General features: G+C 45.9%; 1 protein-coding gene across 1 annotated transcript; it reads left to right on the top strand.

Annotated features, from left to right (window-relative positions):
• The first annotated feature begins 569 nt into the window (after positions 1-569).
• On the top strand, positions 570-22,069 carry IGFBP2 (insulin like growth factor binding protein 2). Its single transcript, XM_072121995.1, has 4 exons — positions 570-1,109; positions 17,312-17,517; positions 18,598-18,738; positions 19,619-22,069. The coding sequence occupies exons 1-4, from the start codon at positions 767-769 to the stop codon at positions 19,775-19,777; spliced, it is 849 nt and encodes a 282-aa protein (XP_071978096.1). The 5' UTR covers positions 570-766; the 3' UTR covers positions 19,778-22,069.
• The last annotated feature ends 73 nt before the right edge of the window (positions 22,070-22,142 follow it).

Below are 22,142 nucleotides of genomic sequence, written 5' to 3'. Positions count from 1 at the left end.
AAATGGGGTATTCTGTCCGTTAGTATCAAGTAATAAAGGTTTTACGTTTTGAGAGCAAAGATTCCTGGGGTTCAGGGTTTGTCTTTGTCAATTGATGGGTTATAAAGTCTTTTGTGGATCCATTAATGAGGTTCTGGGTCTGATCTTGACTATTGATGAGGAAAGTGCAGGTAAGTGCATTAATTGGATATCTGAGCTGTTAATGGGCGCTACACGTGCATTAATAGGCTACTGGGTCGGGTTCTCAGCCCTAGTTTTGGGGTTCACCCAGTAATGTGCCGGGGTCTGGCTGACAATGATGGGTTATTGCACATTTCTCATTGTGTCTGCTGCTCAGGATCCGGCATCTGTTATAGGAATATCCATTATCCAGGAATCACAGCGGAATCCATCCTCAGGGACACCCCCCTGAACCCCCAGTGTCTGGGGGCCGAGGCACTGGAAGAGACCCCCCTAGAAAGAAGAGAGACAGCAAAGAGACAGAACAGCCACAAAGAGAGCGACTGAGGCAGAGGGTGGGAGGAGGAGGAGACAGGAGGGAGCAGAGGAGAAATAAAAGCAGATGAAAGGTGCAGGGACAAGTCAGAGAGACAGGAGCAAAGTGCTGAAGCAGCTCCAGCTCCAAACTACAGGCAGGGGCAACCACAGAGGGGGCAACAAGAGACTGAGAGGGGGCACTGCTAGAGACCGGTAAAGACAAGACACTATAGGGGTATTAGGCAGGAGCCCAGGTTGAGGACCCCTTTGGTTGCACCCCTGCAGCACCATGCACCCCCTGCTCCTGTTGCTCTCGTTCCTCGCCCCCTCCTCCGCGGAGGTCCTGTTCCGCTGCCCCCAGTGCACGCCCGAGCGCCTGTCCGCCTGCCCCGCTGCCTCCTCCCGCCCCCCATGTGCGGAGCTGGTGCGGGCCCCCGGCTGCGGCTGCTGCTCGGTGTGTGCCCGGCTGGAGGGGGAGTCCTGTGGGGTGTACACTGCCCGCTGTGCCGCCGGACTGCGCTGCTACCCCAACCCCGGGGCAGAGCTCCCCTTGCAGGCGCTGGTGCAGGGGCAGGGGACGTGCGCCAAGAGGAGGGACGCCGACTACGGGCACAGCCAGGAGCGGCTCACAGGTAGGTAGTCGGGAGACCACTGCTCATAAATTCTTCTAATTGTTGTATGCCCCAGGGAGAGGGAGGATCAATAAAGTTGTTTTAGGATGATTTAAATGGTATTAAAGACGCAGATTATTTGTATATGTAACATATTTGGGGGCTGACATGGTGGGGGCACTTTTTGGGTTCGTTGCATTTTGCTTATGTTGTCTATACAGAGCTGCTGTCTATAATAGAAGACTTGTCCTCCTGGATTTATGTATTCAGTATATCTATTAGTTTATTACCAGGGTTCATACCCCCTCCCTATGCTGCAGACACCTGCTTTACTTCTATGTAGGAGGAAAGAGAGGAGTTGCTTTGACTTTTTTGGGGTTCACTTTTTGGACCTGAATGAGGCTGTATAGTTGTGCCTTACTTGTATCTATGGGGCTATTAAGATTATGAACAAAGAAGAGGAGGGGTGATCTGTATTTGGGGGGCTTGTATATTCAGATGGCTTTCCTGTATGATGGGGTATACTGTATAAGGTATTGACAGCAGTATTGGACAGACATAACCAGGCTCTGTAGGCTCCTGCATATGGCAGCACAGCTCAAGGGGAACAGCACTGTGCAGACTGTTTGGTCCATTTGCTCATTTTTGAAGATCTGGATTTGGTAATCCTTTTGCTGTATTATAACGGGGAGGGGGTCATTATGTTCTGTACCCTGGTCTCCTGTCTGTATATGGTGCCACTGTATAGTACCATTTTTGGGGCATCTGAAGGCGCACAGTATTTCTAAAAAAAACAAAGGGTCATGACATGGTGATGTCTTCAGTAACCCTATTAGGAAACATTAAGCTGGGGGTCACCTCTCAGGACTCTCATCTTGGCTTCTGGACTGGTGAATCCTGGGTCCTTCCATCCTGGGTTCGTAGTTTGTCTGGTTTCTCATGTTTGGCTGCACGGTGATACCTGGGTTCTCCTCATGAAGGTTTCCATTACCCCTGGGTACTCCTTTCATTCGTGACCTCTCCACTAGGAGGGCAGAGTATTGGCAGATATCCAGTCTAGTCCCATCTTTGACATGAGGAAGGTGACATTTAATTATTTGCTTCTAGTAGCAAAAAAGTTCTTATATCCTCTCCCCGGGCGCTGAGACCTAGGTGTAGGTGGTGCATAGTCCGTAGATGCTCCCGCAGGCTATAAATGAGCGATGTGATGTGACGGCTCATTATCACACTCGGCTTCTGCTCTACGTGACGGGAACTTTACCTTTAAATCACAGCAGATACTGGTGTAACTTGTTGACAGTGCAAAGGTCTGAGAGCCGGGAGTGACCTGGACATCAGGGGCTGGGACATTGGGGGTGGACATTGGTCTAGTCCCATGTGTAGTCCTGTTTATTGGTGAGGGGGAGTATATATCTCTCTTGTACATCTCCCAGCTCCTGGCCTCTGCAGCAGTGTCAGGTCCTGCCCTATGTTGCTGCAGCAAGGTCTTAGGCTTCCTTTGTTTTACTCCTTAGACTGTCTGGATTTCCTTCCAGCGTCTGGAGCAGCTGCAAGAGATGTAGAAGGTGTCTGCAGATTAGAGGAGCGGATAGAGCCAGGTGCTCCATGTACAACACCTGGAGGGTGCCGGGGCAGGAGGCTACATGTACCAGCATACAGGATACACAATCACAGATACATGGACGCAGAATCATGGATAGAGAGTCACGGATACATGGATACAGAATCCAGGATACACAGATAGATGGATAGTCATGGATACAAAGATCCAGTTATAGAGACACATGGATACAGAATCAAGAATACACGGATAGAAATAGATGGATAGTTATGGATACAGAGATAAAGTTATAGAGATACATGGATACTTGGAAACAGAATCATGGATTGAGAGTCACGGATACATGGACACAGAATCCAGGATACAGGGATAGATCGATAGTCATGGATACAGAGATCCAAATATAGAGACACATGGATATAGAATCAAGAATACATGGATAGAAATAGATGGATTGTTATGGATACAGAGATAAAGTTATAGAGATACATGGATACTTGGATACAGAATCATGGATACTTGGATAGAGAATCTAGGATACAGGGATAGAGATACAGACACACTGATAGAGATAGATGGATAGTCATGGATGATGAGAAACGGATGTTGAGATACATGGATCCAGTGTCGTGGATAAAGAGTCATTTATACTTTGATTGATACTTTGATAGAAATATACTCCACAGAAGCCGCGCTCCAGTAACTAGCGGATATTTTGTTTCCAAACATTTCACCTTCTCCATGATGGCGTTTTAAGCATCATTACCAGCGTATATCAGGCATCTATAGGTGACTAATTAGTTCCACACATGTGCCAGATGATGTCACCACAATATATCATATGCAAACGTTCACAAATTGTATAAAAACAAGTGCAAAATATTCAAAATACATCTGTGTGCATAAGACTTCCCGTAATTCATAATATATACAAAACAGTAGAAAACCTAAGTGCACAAAATGTCCCATCGTGTAACCAACCAGAGAGTTAACTCTATCCCTTCTGTTACCTCATGTCATCGAGCTGCTTATAAAAAGGAGAATCACTTATGGCGGTTACTCATCGATATCTCTAAGTCTGTACAGAACACAAATGATCGCTTGTGAATAGCGAAACTGCGCATGCGCAGACCCTGACCCCGCCCACTCCAGAGCGACAGCTGCACTGTATGGACTGGATTATCAATGCTAGCCATATAACTTAAGGGGAACTCACACCTCTGCCAATAACCCTTATACACAGACATGTGCCATATAAATATAGAGGTATATAAAGGGTAGACTCACAGGAGACACAGAACGTCTCATTCACATTTAATTTAATTGATCCTCCACATTTCTTCAATTGGATGTTGTAAAAAAAACCAGTTCCTGTGTGAAGATAATTTCCTGTAAAGGTGGCTATGTTGTCCCTTAGAAACAGGATTGTTGTCCTTGGATACGACCACCTCAGCTGGAGGGATAGCACATAGAAACAAATCGTTTTTGCATATGAGATGTCTGGGAGTGACTGCGTGTACCACAGCCGTCCTGTGGTTCTGATCGCTGATTCCAGGTGGTCGGCGAGGACTCAATAGTGCATGTCTGACCCCCATTGCAAGGGTACGGGGGTGGTCGTATCCAAGAATAGCTCTCATGTTACATGGGAAATTTTGTTCTTCACACAGGAACATTTTTTTAATCACATGCAATTAAAGCAACATTTGCATATGGCACATAAATTCAATAAAATGTGAATGCCCAGATGGGAAATCCCCTTTATGTAAGGGAGAACTTAACACAGTGAGAATTATGGGTATAAAGGATGCAGATTGTCCCAAACATAGACCAACACCATCATATTTGCATATGCGGTTGCCCCTGTCTTTAGCCTGGGAAACATTTACAATTTATTTCTTTCGCAGATAGAAATATAGACGCACTGATAGAGATAGATGGATAGAGGCATAGATAGAAAGAGAGTAAGGGTGATGCCACACGTGGCGTTTTGAAGCCGTTTTTTGGTACATTTTTAAGCAGTATATCAAAAAACGCATGCATTTTTTACATGTTTTACCAATTATCTTAATTAAAACTGCTCAAAAACGGATGCGTTTTTCAAAAACGCATGGGTTTTTGGACGGACTGCTTAAAAACGGACCAAAAATGGGTTCAAAACGCCATGTGTGGCATCACCCTTACACAGATACAAATATACATCTGCATATATAAGAATATGGATACACAGATAACACAGCACATACTATGGACTATTGGAGGAACCCTCCTTCATGTCCCTAGTGGCCTGTGTAGGTGGTCACCTCTGTCCTGAGTTCTGTCTGAACCTGCCTTGTAACCCCAGCAGCTCCTCTACATTATATTTCCAAAGTTATGACTTCATGTTTACAGTTTAGTGGATTTTCCCTGTTAAGATTCAGGCACAAAACTCAATGTGGGTGTTTCCTGCTTGTGCGGCTGCAAGTTCAGATTTTCTTCTGTACAGCTGTAGGTTTAGAACAGTAAGCATTGTCCTTTGAAACTGCAGGTCCAGCACTCAGTCAGGGCGCATCCACACAATGGGGCTCATTTACTAAGGGTCCGTCGGACGCATTTTCGTTGGGTTTCCCAACGATTTCCGTTTTGCACTGAATTGCCCCCCCCCATAGAATTGTGGCGCATTGGCACCGAATTGCATGCAACAGAAATTGGGGGACGGGCTGTTGGACAACCGATGGATATGGACAACGTGCGGGATTCAACATTTTGAATTGTGTCGCAAGACAAGCACTCACAAGCACCGGGAAGAAGAAGGTGAACTCCGGTGGACCTCAGCGCAGAAACGACGGATGCAGGAACTCGGGTGCACGATCTTAGTCAAACGCGCCGGACCCAAATCCTCGTCGGACAACGCACCGCGGGATCGCGACAGGACCGGGTAAGTAAATGTGCCCCAATATGTTGCGTCACCTTTTTTGATGCATTTTGACGCATTCCAAAGGCTTCAGCCTTGATCACATGCTGAGGTTACATTACGTTTCCACTGCATCTGTAAAAACACAATGGGGGACATTTACTAAGGGCCCGATTCGCGTTTTCCCGACGTGTTACCCGAATATTTCCGATTTGCGCCGATTTCCCCTGAATTGCCCCGGGATTTTGGCGCACGCGATCGGATTGTGCCACATCGCCGCTGGCATGCACGCGACGGAAATCGTGGGGCGTGGCCGAATGAAAACTCGACGGATTCGGAAAAACCGCTGCATTTAAAAAAAAAGTGTTGCAGAGTTTGCACTTGCCTTTACTAGGAATAGGCTGGTGAACTTGAGTGCGTTCCGATGCTCTTCAGCGCAGCAGCACCATCTGGTGGATGTCGGAGGAACTGCCTTAATGAATCCCGGCCGGACCCGGGTTGTCCAGCGATTTACTAAGGCAGTTCCTCTGACGTCCACCAGATGTCGCTGCTGCGCTGAAGTCCGCTGAGGTCCGCCGGAGTGCACGATCCTATACTTGGTGAAGGTAAGTGCAAGTCCAGCCGCATTTTTTATTAAATGCGGCGGTTTTCTCCGAATCCATCGGGTTTTCGTTCGGCCACGTCCCCCGATTTCCGTCGCGTGCATGCCGGCGCCGATGTGCCACAATTCGATCGCGTGCGCCAAAAACCCGGGGCAATTCAGGGAAAATTGGCGCAAATCGGAAATATTTGGGTAACACGTTGGGAATCCGTGAATCGGGCCCTTAGTAAATGACCCCCAATGTAACCTTAGCATGTGATCAAGGCTAAAGCCTTTGCAATGCTACAAAAATGCTTTAAAAAACGTGGTGCAACGCATCGTGTGAATGCGCCCTAAGTGTTTTTAGCTGCATTTTCAGAGCTCAAAGTGATTTCCACCTATCAAGCTTAAAGATCAGAACTCGAAGAGTGTTCTTCTGGAAAGCATCAGGTTAATAATTGGGTGATAGCCATGAAGTTCAGAGCTCAGTTAGGTGGATGTTTCCCATTAAGCTTTCGGTTCACAGCTTAATGGGTGATATAACACATTCTCCTTGGAGCTTCAGATTCATAACAAAGTAGGTGTTCCTTGCTTATTGGACTGCAGATTCAGAGCTCAGTGATTGATTCTCATGAACCCTCAGAATCTGTACTTAGGGAAGCTTCAGGTTCAGAATGTAGTGGAAGTGGAAAATTAAGGCTCAGAACTCAATGGTTGGTAAATGCTTATGGAGCTTCAAGTTCAGAGCCTTGTGGGTTGTACCCCCTGGGATACCCCATCAGCTTCAGAGCTCAGTAGATGTTCCCAGGGAAGCTTATCTCTCTCTCTTGTATCTCCCCTCTTCTCTCTATAACACAGTCATTACTATGCAGGATATAAATCCGGCTACATGTTAATAGCATCAGAGCACAGGAGAAAGATTGCTTTTGCTACAACTACAGAAGTAGAAAGCGCATCCCTTGTGGGCTGTGATGTACAGATACAGCACTGCATTGTAGCTGTGAACTTAAAACGGCTGGAGACTTTACTGAAGGTTGTAGAAAAAGTTTCTTGACTTCTCACTGTCAGTCACAGAGCGGCTCCTCTCTCCCCTCCGCCATTATACGGTGCATTGCTATGAATTATATATGATATAATCTGCATGAATGTCATCCTCGCCGCGGACAGATCAGAAACCGAGAAGCGAATCTCATTAACCTTCATACCCTCCGGCCAGCGATTGTGTCATCACTTATGATAGACTGTGATGTCATAGAGCGACTCGTCTGCAGAGATGACATGTGAATTATATATCATATATATACAGGGTTATAATACTAAGCGGCCCAGCTCTATAGGAGAAACCTCAGCTGCTGCAGAACCTCGTAAGGGTGATGCCACACAATGCGTTTTGAACCGTTTTTTTTTTTTTCATTTTTAAGCAGTCCGTTAAAAAACGCATCCATTTTTGACCAGTTATATTTATGGTAATCGGTAAAACCTGTCAAAAACGGATGAGTTTTCAAAAAAAAAAAATAAATGCATTTTTAAATGGACTGCTTAAAAACGGACCAAAAACAGGCTCAAAACGCCATGTGTGGCATCACCCTAATGCACCTCAACTGCTGCAGAACCTCATAATACACCTCAGCTGCTGCAGAGCCTCATCATACACACCTCAACTGCTGCAGAACCTCATAATACACCTCAGCTGCTCCAGAGCCTCATCATAAACACCTCAGCCGCTGCAGAACCTCATAATACACACCTCAGCTGCTGCAGAGCCTCATAATACACCTCAGCTGCTGCAGAACCTCATCATACACACCTCAGCTGCTGCAGAACCTCATAATACACCTCAGCTGATACAGAGCCTCATCATACACACCTCAGCTGCTGCAGAACCTCATAATACACCTCAGCTGATACAGAGCCTCATCATACTCACCTCAGCTCCTGTAGAATCTCATAATACACCTCAGCTACTGCAGAACCTCATAATACACCTTAGCTGCTGCAGAATCTCTTAATTAAACATAATGTAACCAGACTGTGAATAACAAGCAGTTAGAAGATCCATGACCTAGTTATTATACCCAGGGCAGGAAGGTCTCAGCTTGTAGCAGTTGCCATTTGCCAGTGCAGGTCATGTGATCTTCCTCCTGATTCCCCCCCCCCCAGAGCTGCACCTGTAATTAAAGGTGCGCACAATCCGGGGATTACCTGGGATGGTTCTGTATAATTGCTCATCTGGTGCCAGGTACAATTACTGTGCAGCGTTCCTGATGAAACGTTATTGAGCGATGCCCTTTCATTGAAATATCTCTAGCAAGAATATTCCTATTTATATTCAGCATCGGACCCATCCCGAGCAATTACTTTATACAGCTGAGAGTTTATTACAATCCATTTTTCTAAAATTATGTGTGGGCTAAGCAGCCTGAACTTCTAGTCCTGGAAAACGCATTCTATTCACTGACAGCAAGGAGAGATCTTGAAAGTGAAGAATTATCAAAACACAGAGAAAGGTGCAGAACTTTGACATAAATCATACAATCCCCCATAATAGTGGAGCTTGCAGTGCTGCGTGTGACCACCAGGTGGAGATATAGAGGGAGCTTCAACTTCTGCTGCTACTTTGTTACAGTGTTTCCTAGGGTGTCATTATGTTCATGGATTTCATGGGTGAAGGTCCTTCTGAGTAAAAAGTTTGGTGGTGGGTTTGGGTGTCCATGGGCCCCGAGGCTACTGCCTAAACCGCCTGTATTGTAATCCAATGCTTGTTGTCACTGGGTCTGAATAGAATATATGCTACAAATTTCTAGAAAGCTGGGTGATGAAGGGTGACGCTGGATGATGCAGGGTGATGCAGGGTGATGAAGGGTGGCGCTGTATGATGCAGGGTGATGCAGGGTGATGCAGGGTGATGAAGGGTGGTGCTGTATGATGCAGGGTGATGAAGGGTGAAGCAGGGTGATGCAGGGTGATGAAGGATGATGCAGGGTGACTCTGGGTGATGAAGGATGATGCAGGGTGATGAAGGGTGATGAAGGGTGATGCAGGGTGATGCAGGGTGATGAAGGATGATGCAGGGTGACTCTGGGTGATGCTGGGTGACTCTGAGTGATGCAGGGTGATGCTGGGTGACTCAGTGATATGCAACAATTCAAAAGGTTAGTCCAGCATCGGAGTTGAGGAAAAATCCAGCGTTTGTTCGTTATATAAAATTCCAGATTTTTTCTAATAAAGTGGAATTTTATATCATGACCAAACGCTGGATTTTTCCTCAACTCCGATGCTGGACTAACCTTTTAAATTGTTGCATGTTATCTCTGGTTCCCGCACAGCAGGTCCGTGCATCGACACGAAGAAGCAATACGGACAGACAAGAGTGGTGAGCTGGACTATTTTTCTTTCTTTATTCATATATTGAGCTGGACTCTGAGTGATGCTGGGTGATGAAGAGTGACGCTGAGAGATGCTGGGTGAGACTGGGTGACGCCTAGTGGTGCTGTGTGACACCTAAGTGGCCGGGTGATGCAGGGTGACTCTAAGTGATGCTGGGTGATGAAGAGTGACGCTGAGAGATGCTGGGTGAGACTGGGTGACGCCTAGTGGTGCTGTGTGACACCTAAGTGGCCGGGTGATGCAGGGTGATGCTGAGTGATGCAGGGTGACTCTAAGTGATGCTGGGTGATGAAGAGTGACGCTGAGAGATGCTGGGTCAGACTGGGTGACGCCTAGTGGTGCTAAGTGACACCTAAGTGGTCGGGTGATGCAGGGTGATGCTGAGTGATGCAGGGTGATGCTGGGTGACTCTAAGTCATGCTGGGTGATGAAGGGTGACACTGAGAGATGCTGGGTGAGACTGGGTGACGCCTAGTGGCGCTGTGTGTTGCTGAGTGATGCTAAGTGATGCTGGGTGACTCTAAGTGATGCTGGGTGATGAAGAGTGACGCTGAGAGATGCTGGGTGAGACTGGGTGACGCCTAGTGGCGCTGTGTGACACCTAGTGGCGCCGGGTGATGCAGGGTGATGCTGAGTGATGCTAAGTGATGCTGGGTGACTCTAAGTGATGCTGGGTGATGAAGGGTGACACTGAGAGATGCTGAGTGTTGCTGGGTGAGACTGGGTGACGCCTAGTGGCGCTGGGTGATGCAGGTGTCCAGGGTCTCAGGGCCTTAGGTGCAGCTTCATAAGACGCTTTCTTACAACATTTAAAGTGCAACATGTAAAAGAGACTTTGTTCTGTCCCTTGGGGTTGTTACAATGTAGCAGCTACAATGAGATAGAAGTTTGAGGCTGCTTTCACACGTTTACACACAGCCTCAGAAAATTTTATTTAATTTTTTTATTGGGTTTACAAACATTTAAAAATACATATTGATGTTTTGTTTAAAAGTAATACAATAAGTTACTGCTTCCAACAACATACTCAAAGGTCTCATTACACTTCTCTCCAGGGACAGCACAGGACACAGGAGGCGCAGCTTCCGTTCCTTGAATATTATTGGTCATCTTGGAGATGGAATTATTTGCAGACAAGTCAGACTCAACCACAAAAAATTCTGCAAAAAGTTTCAGCTCTGTGCCTTGTGTCTTCTCTGTTACAGCAGAGGACATAAGATGACAGCAGGTGCTGCGTACTTCATTATGGTCCCCAACAGCTTCTTTATGGTTTATAAAGTCACTTTCTGTAGCAGCCACTAGAGGGAGCTCACTGCATACAGGTTTATATAATTGATGTTTTTATTAGCTGTATTACAGGGAAACTGTCAGCAGGTTTGCCCATGCAAACTGCATATAGTGTTAAGTGGCTGAAGAGCTGTTTACAGCTTTTCTTGTAGCGTCTCAAAATGCAATGTTGGCACTCATAGATCCAGGCACCATGACTGTGGTAATCTTCTTATATTTATTAACCATGGCCTCCTTCCTTCTAAAATCAACTTTTATAATTATGCTAATGAGCTTAAAGGGATCCTAGGGGTGTTACCAGAGCCCCTGCTCTGAGCAGAAATCTTTGGTAACCTTTGTTATCTTTGGATAACAAATCCAAAGATAAACGGTACAGTAAGCGCTGTACTTGCTGTGTTCTGCAGTTGTCACCTCTTCTGACCCGTTGTGACCACTTATTAAGGACTTGCCCTGGTATCAGAGCTGCTGTGATCCGGAATCCCTTATCCTCATCTACACCTTCACATAGTACATCCCAGCAGCCACCACTAGAGGGCGCTACTGTATCCAAATTATTACTTATTGGGCCACATTTATCACTTTTGTGCGCCAAAGGGCCACATTTATCACTTGTTTTTTCTGTTGTTTTTGCGTCTTTTCGTTTAGGCGCACCGTTTTTGTGCCATTTTTGCGATTAAACGTCAAATTAGCCGCGCAGCTAAAATAACCACCTTTCCCTCATCTATCATTCTATTCCAGATGTTTTGCTGCGCCTAATGATATTCATCACGTGCGACTTTTGCATTTAGGCGCAAAAACGGGCGCAAAAACACTCCAGCCCGAAGGTGGCGTTATCTGAGAAGAAAGCACTGAGCCCCTGTGCAGAACAGCTCATTTCTAGCAGCAAAGCTCAGCCAGACACTAGAACAGATAATAGATACATTAGATACATTACAGACAGGAGCTGCAGACTCTATTTACAGTTCATCACCTTCTATTTACAAAATATTCTGCAAAACCTGAGCTCAAAGCAAAAGAGCTCAAAAGTTTGCAGAATGTTGCAGATACTACAAACAAGTGTCCCCCATGTAATTCTGCAGAGTATCACCAGTGTGTCTGAGGGGGATACTGTGCAGAATTACAGTGGTGCAGCAGGAGACCAGCACTGGGGGAACCCCTCCAGGAGAAGCCCGAATTTAGGCGCAACTACTACACTTAGGGCCACATTTATCACTTTTGTGCGCCTAAGTGTAGTAGTTGCGCCTAAATTCGGGCGCACTGTTTTGCCAGAATTATCACAAGCTACAACCATCTGTGATAAGTATATTTTCTGCCTCTTATTAATCACTTTACTTTAACACAGTTTAGGCGCAGTTTAGGCGCAATGTTAGATTCGGGCACTTACATGTGATCCTGCTACAAGCTCCTCTCTGCTTCTCCCGCAGCCCAGAATGGAGATAACACTCACAGCAGCACCCAGGTGTGTGACACCCAGCACCCAGTGACCTCCTCAGCAGGGGCTTCTCCTGGAGGGGATCCCCCAGTGCTGGTCTCCTGCTGCACCCCTGTAATTCTGCACAATATCCCCCTCAGACACACTGGTGATACTGTGCAGAATTACATGGGGGACACTTGTTTGTAGTATCTGCAAACTTCTGCAAACTTCTCTTCTCTCTTGCTGTGAGCTCAGCGTTTTGCAGAATATTTAGTAAATAGAAGGTGATGAACTGACTGTAAATAGAGTCTGCAGCTCCTGTCTGTAATGTATCTAATGTATCTATTATATGTTCTAGGGTCTGCAGTGTATCTAATGTATCTATTATATGTTCCAGTGTCTGGCTGAGCTTTGCTGCTAGAAATGAGCTCTTCTGCAAAGGGGCTCAGTGCTTTCTTCTCAGATAACGCCACGTGATGAATATCATTAGGCGCAGCAAAACATCTGGAATTGAACGATAGATGAGGGAAAGGTGGTTATTTTAGCTGCGCGGCTAATTTGACGTTTAATCGCAAAAATGCCGCAAAAACGGTGCGCCTAAACGAAAAGGCGCAAAAACAACAGAAAAGACAAGTGATAAATGTGGCCCATTATATCTATCTATCTATCTATCTCCTATCTATCTATCTATCTATCTATCTATCTCATATCTATCTATCTATCTCCTATCTATCTCATATCTATCCATCTATCTATCTCATATCTATATATCTATCTCATATCTATCTATCTATCTCATATCTATATATCTATCTCATATCTATCTATCTATCTATCTCATATCTATCTATCTATCTATCTATCTATCTATCTATCTATCTATCTCATATCTATCTATCTATCTATCTATCTATCTATCTATCTATCTATCTCCTATCTATCTATCTATCTATCTATCTATCTATCTATCTATCTATCTCATATCTATCTATCTATCTATCTATCTATCTATCTCCTATCTATCTATCTATCTATCTATCTATCTATCTATCTATCTATCTATCTATCACATATCTATCTATCTATCCCATATCTATCTATCTATCTATCTATCTCATATCTATATATCTATCTATCTCCTATCTATCTATCTCCTATCTATCTATCTATCTATCTATCTATCTATCTATCTATCTATCTATCACATATCTATCTATCTATCCCATATCTATCTATCTATCTATCTATCTATCTATCTATCTATCTATCTATCCCATATCTATCTATCTATCTATCTATCTATCTATCTCATATCTATCTATCTATCTATCTATCTATCTCATATCTATCTATCTATCTATCTATCTATCTCATATCTATCTATCTATCTATCTATCTATCTATATATCTATCTCATATCTATCTATCTATCTATCTATCTCCTATCTATCTATCTATCTATCTATCTATCTATCTATCTATCTATCTATCATCCTTCCCCTTTCTTGCTTTGACATTGATGTAGTTGCGGTTGACTTGCATCGCGTATGAGTCTGGGAAACTCCCAAGTAATAGCCTTGGCCCAGACATCTCGCCCGCAGGGTGTACTTATCTGGGTGATGCTTCATGTGCCAAAGGGATCCCCGCCCTGGAGACAGCGGACGTGTCCTGACAGCGAGTGCTGGGAATAGGTTTACGCCTCAGATTAGTGCACTGACAGGAACGTGTACAGCGAGTGCCAGGATCTGTGTATGAGCATCTCATCCAATGGTATATTCCCATCCTTACAGCTATTTATTGGCTTCCTACAAATTTGGTCCCCAACAATCTCAATGCCCTGCCAGTGGCCTATTATGGCATGTGCAGCAGCCATTCCCCATGGTCGGACCCCCAGTGTTCAAACACAGTATGGGGGTAAGTGTCGAACACTGGAAAACCCTTTTAATTTCTTGTTTCTGTAAAATTTTACATTTGGACCAAAATGGAGAAGACATTTGGTGAATGAATGAGGTTTGTACTGCTTGGCCATAGTGGATGTAGAATTCGCAGTTGCCCTCAGACCCCTGAACCTTAGGGGGCCCATAAGCATAAATAATGCCTTATAACCCAGTACAAATTTTGCTACAAATTGTGATATGTAGCGATTCTTAGCAACGCAGTATAATTTATAGAAGAGGGGGCGGAGTCTAATGTTGGATAAGAATTACCATGGTAATAGAACACAGATACATTGGGGGAGATTTACTTACCCGGCCCATTCGCGATCCAGCGCGCGTTCTCTGCGGTGGATTCGGGTCTTCCGGCGATTCACTAAGGCAGTTCCTCCGACGTCCACCAGATGTCGCTGCTGCGATGAAGAGCATCGGAACGCACTGGAGTACACCGAGCCGGGCTGAGTGAAGGTAAGCGCGTGCCGAGCGACACATTTTTTTAAAAAATGCAGCGGTTTTTCAGAATCCGTCGGATTTTCGTTCGGCCACAGCCCCCGATTTCCGTCGCGTGCATGCCGGCGCCGATGCGCCACAATCCGATCGCGTGCGCCAAAACCCGGGGCAATTCAGGGAAAATTGGCGCAAATCGGAAATATTCGGGTAACACGTCGGGAAACTGCGAATCAGGCCATTAGTAAATTACCCCCATTGTATCATGTGAATGATGTCTGTATGTGGGGGAACGGATCTGACAACCATCTGTCCAGGCATCAAGCTTAGGATTGTGGTTATCAGCCTCGTGGCTTATCATTTCCTCAGTCTGCAGGTCCTGTTGCAGAGATGAGCTTTATTTCTTCTATGACTCTCATATTGCTGTGGGTGTCATACAATCTTCTATTTGGAGCTCGCAGAATAGACACTGGCCGACATTTATCAAAAGTAGAGAACTGTCCTCGCAGGGTGCTGGGTGCTGCATGTTACTGAATACTGAGCGCGGTCTTCATGAATCTGGTGCCCGATGCGCTGCTCTGATAGAGACCAACTTTTTTTTGGTGCACATTTATAATAGTGCATGTGACACAATTCTGTCGAGTCGCAATAATAAATGTGACGCACGGTCCAAATCCGCATCGGAACATCCCTTTAGGTGCAGAATTTTGTGGCACGGTGGACACAAAGCAGCTGCAAGAAATTGGCGCAGAAATTGTATTACATGTGGGACAGCTAACAGAGTGGGGCACATTTACTTACCTGGTCCCTCAGAGTTCCCGAAAGTGCATTGTCCGGAATGCACTCTTCCGCGATTCACTTAGATCCTGCACCCGATATCCTGCATGTGTCGCTTCCCCACTCAGGTCTGCCGGAGTTCACCATCTTCCTCTCGGTGCATGTAAGTGCTTGGCTTGCGACACAATTTTGAAGTTAAATTCCTTTGTTTGTCCGAATCCGTCGGATTGTCAGACGGCCCGCCCCATGATTTGTGTTGCATGAAAGCCGGCGGGTTGTGCCAAAAGCCGATCGAGTGCGCCAAAAACCCTTTTAAATACCTGTCCTAGCGGCACAAAATGGAAATCGTCGGGATGTCAGACGAAAGTCCAGTCCGCGGGACCCTTAGTAAATGAGCCCCAGTATTTTAGGTGATGTCAACTCCTTAGTAGGGGGTAACTCAGGAGATGTGGTTTGGGAATACGAGGAACATTTCATAATCTGGTAAAAAAATATGTATCTATTGTGCCATAACCTCAGGTTGCAGAGGGGGCACATACTTTACCAGGACTCTATCCCTGCCATAGTAAGCAGGGAGTCACATATCTGATGCCGGGCAGGAATGTTGTCAGTGTGCCGGCGGCGTTGGAGCGCTGCCATATTCTGTAATCGCTGTGTATACACAGGATAATCCTTGGATTTGCGGCTGTTCTTTCAGATCCGCACGAGAGGCTGCATGGAGAGGAGCAGGAGCAGGTCCCTGCAGGCTTCACCCTATAGAAACCCACCCTGAAGAATGCCAACATCGCAGGGCGCAGACAATGTATTATTACAGTGAGGTCCAAGGCAGCACAGAGTATTTCAGGAACAGGTATAGGGACAGTGTGAGAAGTCTGAGGGTTGCATAGTGGAAAGAGCAGGGTTTATCAGCAGCACAGAGCATTTCAGAAGAGCAGTTGATCTCGTAAATGACATTGATCTTGAAATATCTACTGAACAGAAGAGAGTGGATGTGCAGCAGTTCAATGCAGAGAGCACAGAGCACAGCAGTGTGAGGACACTCCCCAAGTGCACTTGGAGTAGCTACATTCCTGGAATATAAATCCATATATCAGAGTCATACACAAAGGTCTGGATACACTTCTCTCCAGGGACAATACATAATACATGGCAAGTGCTCACATAATGCAGATTAGATTTATTGATTTTATTTAATCTGTAAATTCAAAAACTGCTCCAAATCTGAATCCCTTTGCCGCAGTTTTTATCTGCACAGTGTGAACACAGCCTCATTATTGACCCTCGCCCCACTCTCCTGTTTCCCCAGGGGTTTCTAATGGGAGGACAATGTATGTAATAGTGTGTCTTGTGTCTATTGCCATTTATTGCGCTTCTGGACTTGTATCTGGGTCAGGGGTTTATAAGGGGCCGCCGCGTCTTTGGGGGATTGTAGCCGCAGGGACATTGGGAAACAGTTTATTTAATCTTATGTGACTGGGACAAGAGACACACGATCCCTTCTCTCCCCCTGGACAGGGGGCATCTTGGTGACTTCTGATGATTCAGTTGAGTCTTTCCACAGTGGAGTGTGAGGACTTGTATGTCTGGCAGCTGCATCGGCTAATAAAGCAAGTGCAGTATCAGCCAATAAGAAAGCCCCTTACATGCTGTTTAACATCACCAATGTGTAAGGAGCTTTGTTATTGTGAGCATTGCTGAAAGTGGCTGCCATCCTGCACGGGCGACTTGTCATGTGTACTAATATGCATTGCACTTTTTTAAGGAGTATATCCATCAATGACGCTTGTACAATCGTTAATGCGACCTCTGGGCACTGTTCTTTGGTACTACAGTTTCTGGAAACACTGGGACATAAACTGAATGGTTCTATATTGCAGGTTGTTGGGTTCAGACTCGCTCTGGTCGGGACCATATTTCAGTCTCACTGAGTTGTGTTCTCCTTCCAGAACCTCCAGAGGAGCGCCCGGACAGCATGCTACTGGACAACAACTTAGATGTGGGACCCGTAGGGACCGATAATTTCCCAAGGAGACCAGCAAGACCTCCAGTGAAGGAAGATGCTGTGAACCGCGGACGAGCCAGCGACCAACACCGATCAAAGGTCAACAAAGCTCATGACGAGAAGAAGAACCCAAGACAATCAGCTCAGAGGGTGAGGAAACGGGTCAGGTAGTAGTCCTGGTGGTCTAGAGCAAAGTTAAAATTCCAGTATCCCTCCTAGTTTCAGTACTCCTAGTGTCATGGAAGGAGTTAAAGTATAACCATCTTTTGACATCATTTTTAATATTGTGTGGCGGGGATTTTTCTGATTTACTTCATTAAGAAATTTGCTTAGTTTGACTCCCTCCCATAGAGATGCATATTCCAGCCTGTGCAGTGCGTGTCTATGGAGAGCTCACATCTAATCTCCCTGTGTTTAGTTCCACAGCTCTGAGAAGGCAGGATTAACCCCTTCACTTTCAGCTTGATTTTTGAAAATTCTGCTCATAGCATACTACAGCCAGCGAGAGAGGAGGAAGGGTTAACACTCACAGCTGTGTAACAAACCCCTCCTCAATCCTGTAGACAGATTTGCCATAGCAACAGAGAAGTAACATTGTAACTAAGTGGACTAAGAGTGTTACTTATTGGAATACTGCGTATTAGAAAAATGTTCACAACCCCCCGCCCCCCACCCCCAAATATCAAAATTCATCTGAAATGACGGTTACTCTTTAAGGTCCCAGTATCCAGTGAGTGATGTCATCAGTATGTGGCCAGCATGGTCCAATGATGTCATCAGTGTATGATCAGTGATCTCCATACATGATGGTTTAGTGATGTCATCAGTGTATGACCAGTCTGATTAAATGATGTCATCAGTATGTGGTTAGTATGAGTGAGTGATGTCATCAGTATGTGGTCACCTTGAGTGATGTCATCAGTATGTGGCCAGCATAGTCCAGTGATGTCATCAGTGTATGATCAGTGATCTCCATACATGATGGTTTAGTGATGTCATCGGTGCGTGCTCAGCATGAGTGAGTGATGTCATCAGTATATGACCAGTGTGATTGAATGATGTCATCAGTATATGACCAGTGTGATTGAATGATGTCATCAGTGTGTGGTCAACATGATCCAATGATGTCATAAGTGACGGCTTAGTGATGTCATCAGTAGAACCTGCTAGTGATCTGAGGCAGTGATGATACATGTGCCGCACATCTTACCCCCTCCCCCCATTTTTCAGAGTCTCTGTCAGCAGCAGTTGGATCAGGTCTTGGAGAGGATATCATCCATGAACCTTCCCGATGAGCGAGGACCCCTGGAGCATCTCTACGCCCTTCACATCCCCAACTGCGACAAGAATGGGTTGTTCAATCTTAAACAGGTAAAAGGAGGCAGCGGTCACATGACTCGTCTTGTTTGGGGGTCTTATGTAGGGGGAGAAACTTATCTCTTCCATAGTAAAGGGGCAGCGGTGGTTGGAGGAAATATCTGACATGGGATGTCAGATATTATATTGTTTAAAGGAATTATATTGTTTAAAGGAAACCTATCATCAGGAATGTAGCTATTAAAGTAGATCTGCTGATAGGTCCCTACTGACATCCTAAGCCCTGAACTGTCTATAACACTTCCTAACCTGATCTAAACATTTTATAACTAATATGCAAATTATCAGCAGAGGCTTCTGGGGCGTGGAGGAGCCTCTCCAGGCTATGGGAGCAAAGGCTACACCACGCCCCAGTAGCCTCTGACGAAAATATGCTGATTAGTTAGACGAAGTGTAGATATGGTTAGGAAGCGTTATAGGATTAGGGAAAGACAGTTTAGGGCTTAGGATGTTAGCAGGAACCTAACAACACATCTACCATAATAGGTAAATCCTGATGGTGGGTTTCCTTTAAACACGGGAATTCCACCCAGAAGAAGCTCTGGAGGCATGAAAACCCCTGAGCTGCACAGAAGTTACGTGCTGATGATCTATGGTGAATCATCTTGTGTCAAGCTTCTTATTAATACTAGTGGTCAAGTTGTGTTACTGCAGCTCAGCTCCCATTCACTTGACATAGAGGTAGTTACCCAGTATGGCCACTATCCAGAGAACGGAGCTGTTCTATTTCTATTTTGTTGAATGTTTTGCTGCAATCCCCTGATTGGTCTCTGATAGCTAATGATAGGTTATCTATATTTGCTGGAAACCCCCTTTAAGTGTTTGTATGATCTGTGCTGTCACTGGTCTCCATGTCTCCCACCTTCTCTTGCAGTGTAAGATGTCCCTAAACGGTCAGCGCGGTGAATGCTGGTGTGTCAACCCCAACACCGGGAAGATCATTGCTGGCGCCCCCATGGTTCGGGGTGACCCGGAGTGCCACCTGTATTATCCCAACACCGAGGAGGAACGCAAGCAGCGCGCCGCCAACTAACTGTCCAGGCGCCCCCGCCCGAGGCCCGCTACTCTCATAGGGTCACGGGCAGTTTTGTAAGTGGGTTGGTTGATGTCATTGCCTTATCTTGTCCTGCGAGCGGCGCCCCCTGTGGCAGCAGGTGCCATAGACAAGGTGCTTTAGAAAACAAGCCAAAAGGTTCCGGAAACCTTCCCAAATCCAAAACTTGACTCTGATGATCCGAAATGACTGGAGACGTAAAGCAAAGGTTCACACTCAAACCAGCACCTGCCACCGCCTGATGCGGGAGACGGATCATTCAATAGGGATCAGCATCTTCAGGTCCGAGGGTCCACAATCCACCACGCAGCCACGTTACCCGTCATACATAGGAAACAATGGATCCTTCTCCGCTTCACGTGTTCCGTAGAATTGTCCCACATTGTGTTTTAACGATTTTGTGAGATTTATAATCGATTATACAAATTATTTCACTAATCCCCAGACGGTGGCGCTAAGAGGTGGATTCTGGCAATGGGGTCTATTACTTTATTCTCAACTCTAAGACATGACGGTAACTACAACCCCCAGAGACATAGATAAAAGGGGAGTAGGGGTATCACATAAATATGGGGGGCCCCAATGCACAATGCAAAGGGCAGGACTGTCACATAACTAAGGGGGGGGGGGCTCTAATACACAATACATAGGGCAGGGCTGTGACATAACTAAGGGGGGGACCTCTAATACACAATACATAGAGCAGGACTGTCACATAACTATGGGGGGGACCTCTAATACACAATACATAGAGCAGGACTGTCACATAACTATGGGGGGGACCTCTAATACACAATACATAGAGCAGGGCTGTGACATAACTAAGGGGGGGACCTCTAATACACAATACATAGAGCAGGGCTGTCACATAACTAAGGGGGGGACCTCTAATACACAATACATAGAGCATGGCTGTCATAAAACTATGGGGGGGACCTCTAATACACAATACATAGAGCAGGGCTGTCACATAACTATGGGGGGGACCTCTAATACACAATACATAGAGCAGGGCTGTCACATAACTAAGGGGGGGACCTCTAATACACAATACATAGAGCAGGGCTGTCACATAACTATGGGGGGGACCTCTAATACACAATACATAGGGCAGGGCTGTCACATAACTATGGATGGGGACCTCTAATACACAATACATAGGGCAGGGCTGTGACATAACTATGGATGGGGACCTCTAATACACAATACATAGGGCAGGGCTGTGACATAACTAAGGGGGGGGGCTCTAATACACAATACATAGAGCAGGGCTGTCACATAACTAAGGGGGAACCTCTTATACACAATACACAGGGCAGGGCTGTCATATAACTATGGGGGGGCAATACACAATAGATAGAGCAGGGCTGTCACATAACTAAGGGGAGGGGCTCTAATACACAATACATAGAGCAGGGCTGTCACATAACTATGGGGGGCCACAATACACAGGGCAGGGCTGTCATATAACTAAGGGGGGGGGGCAAAACACAATACACAGGGCAGGGCTGTCACATAACTAAGGGGGGGGCAATACACTGGGCAGGGCTGTCACATAACTAAGGGGGGGCCAATACACTGGGCAGGGCTGTCACATAACTAAGGGGGGGACCTCTAATACACAATACATAAAGCAGGGCTGTCACATAACTAAGGGGGGACCTCTAATACACAATACATAGAGCATGGCTGTGACATAACTAAGGGGGGGACCTCTAATACACAATACATAGAGCATGGCTGTGACATAACTAAGGGGGGGACCTCTAATACACCATACATAGAGCATGGCTGTGACATAACTAAGGGGGGGACCTCTAATACACGATACATAGAGCAGGGCTGTCACATAACTAAGGGGGAACCTCTTATACACAATACACAGGGCAGGGCTGTCATATAACTATGGAGGGGTGCAATACACAATAGATAGAGCAGGGCTGTCACATAACTAAGGGGAGGGGCTCTAATACACAATACATAGAGCAGGGCTGTCACATAACTATGGGGGGCCACAATACACAGGGCAGGGCTGTCATATAACTAAGGGGGGGGGGCAAAACACAATACACAGGGCAGGGCTGTCACATAACTAAGGGGGGGCCAATACACTGGGCAGGGCTGTCACATAACTAAGGGGGGGGCAATACACAGGGCAGGGCTGTCACATAACTATGGGGGGCCACAATACATAGGGCAGGGCTGTCACATAACTAAGGGGGGACCTCTTATACATAATACAAAGGGCAGGGCTGTCACATAACTATGGGGGGCCCCAATACACAATACATAGGACAGGGCTGTCACATAACTATGGGGGGGGTCTCTAATACACAATACATAG

Source organism: Engystomops pustulosus, chromosome 8, assembly GCF_040894005.1.
Source record: "Engystomops pustulosus chromosome 8, aEngPut4.maternal, whole genome shotgun sequence".
Classification (NCBI taxonomy): Eukaryota; Metazoa; Chordata; class Amphibia; order Anura; family Leptodactylidae; genus Engystomops; species Engystomops pustulosus.
The sequence above is the reverse complement of the archived record's forward strand: the minus strand, read 5'-3'. Positions and strand labels throughout refer to the sequence as shown.

Bases quoted from the DNA above. Each gene is read 5' to 3' on its own strand.
- IGFBP2 (XM_072121995.1), top strand. From the start codon at position 767: ATGCACCCCCTGCTCCTGTTGCTCTCGTTCCTCGCCCCCTCCTCCGCG. The intron at 17,518-18,597 runs GTGAGGAAACGG...CCCATTTTTCAG, and splicing joins CAAGACAATCAGCTCAGAGG to AGTCTCTGTCAGCAGCAGTT. The intron at 18,739-19,618 runs GTAAAAGGAGGC...CTTCTCTTGCAG, and splicing joins GGTTGTTCAATCTTAAACAG to TGTAAGATGTCCCTAAACGG.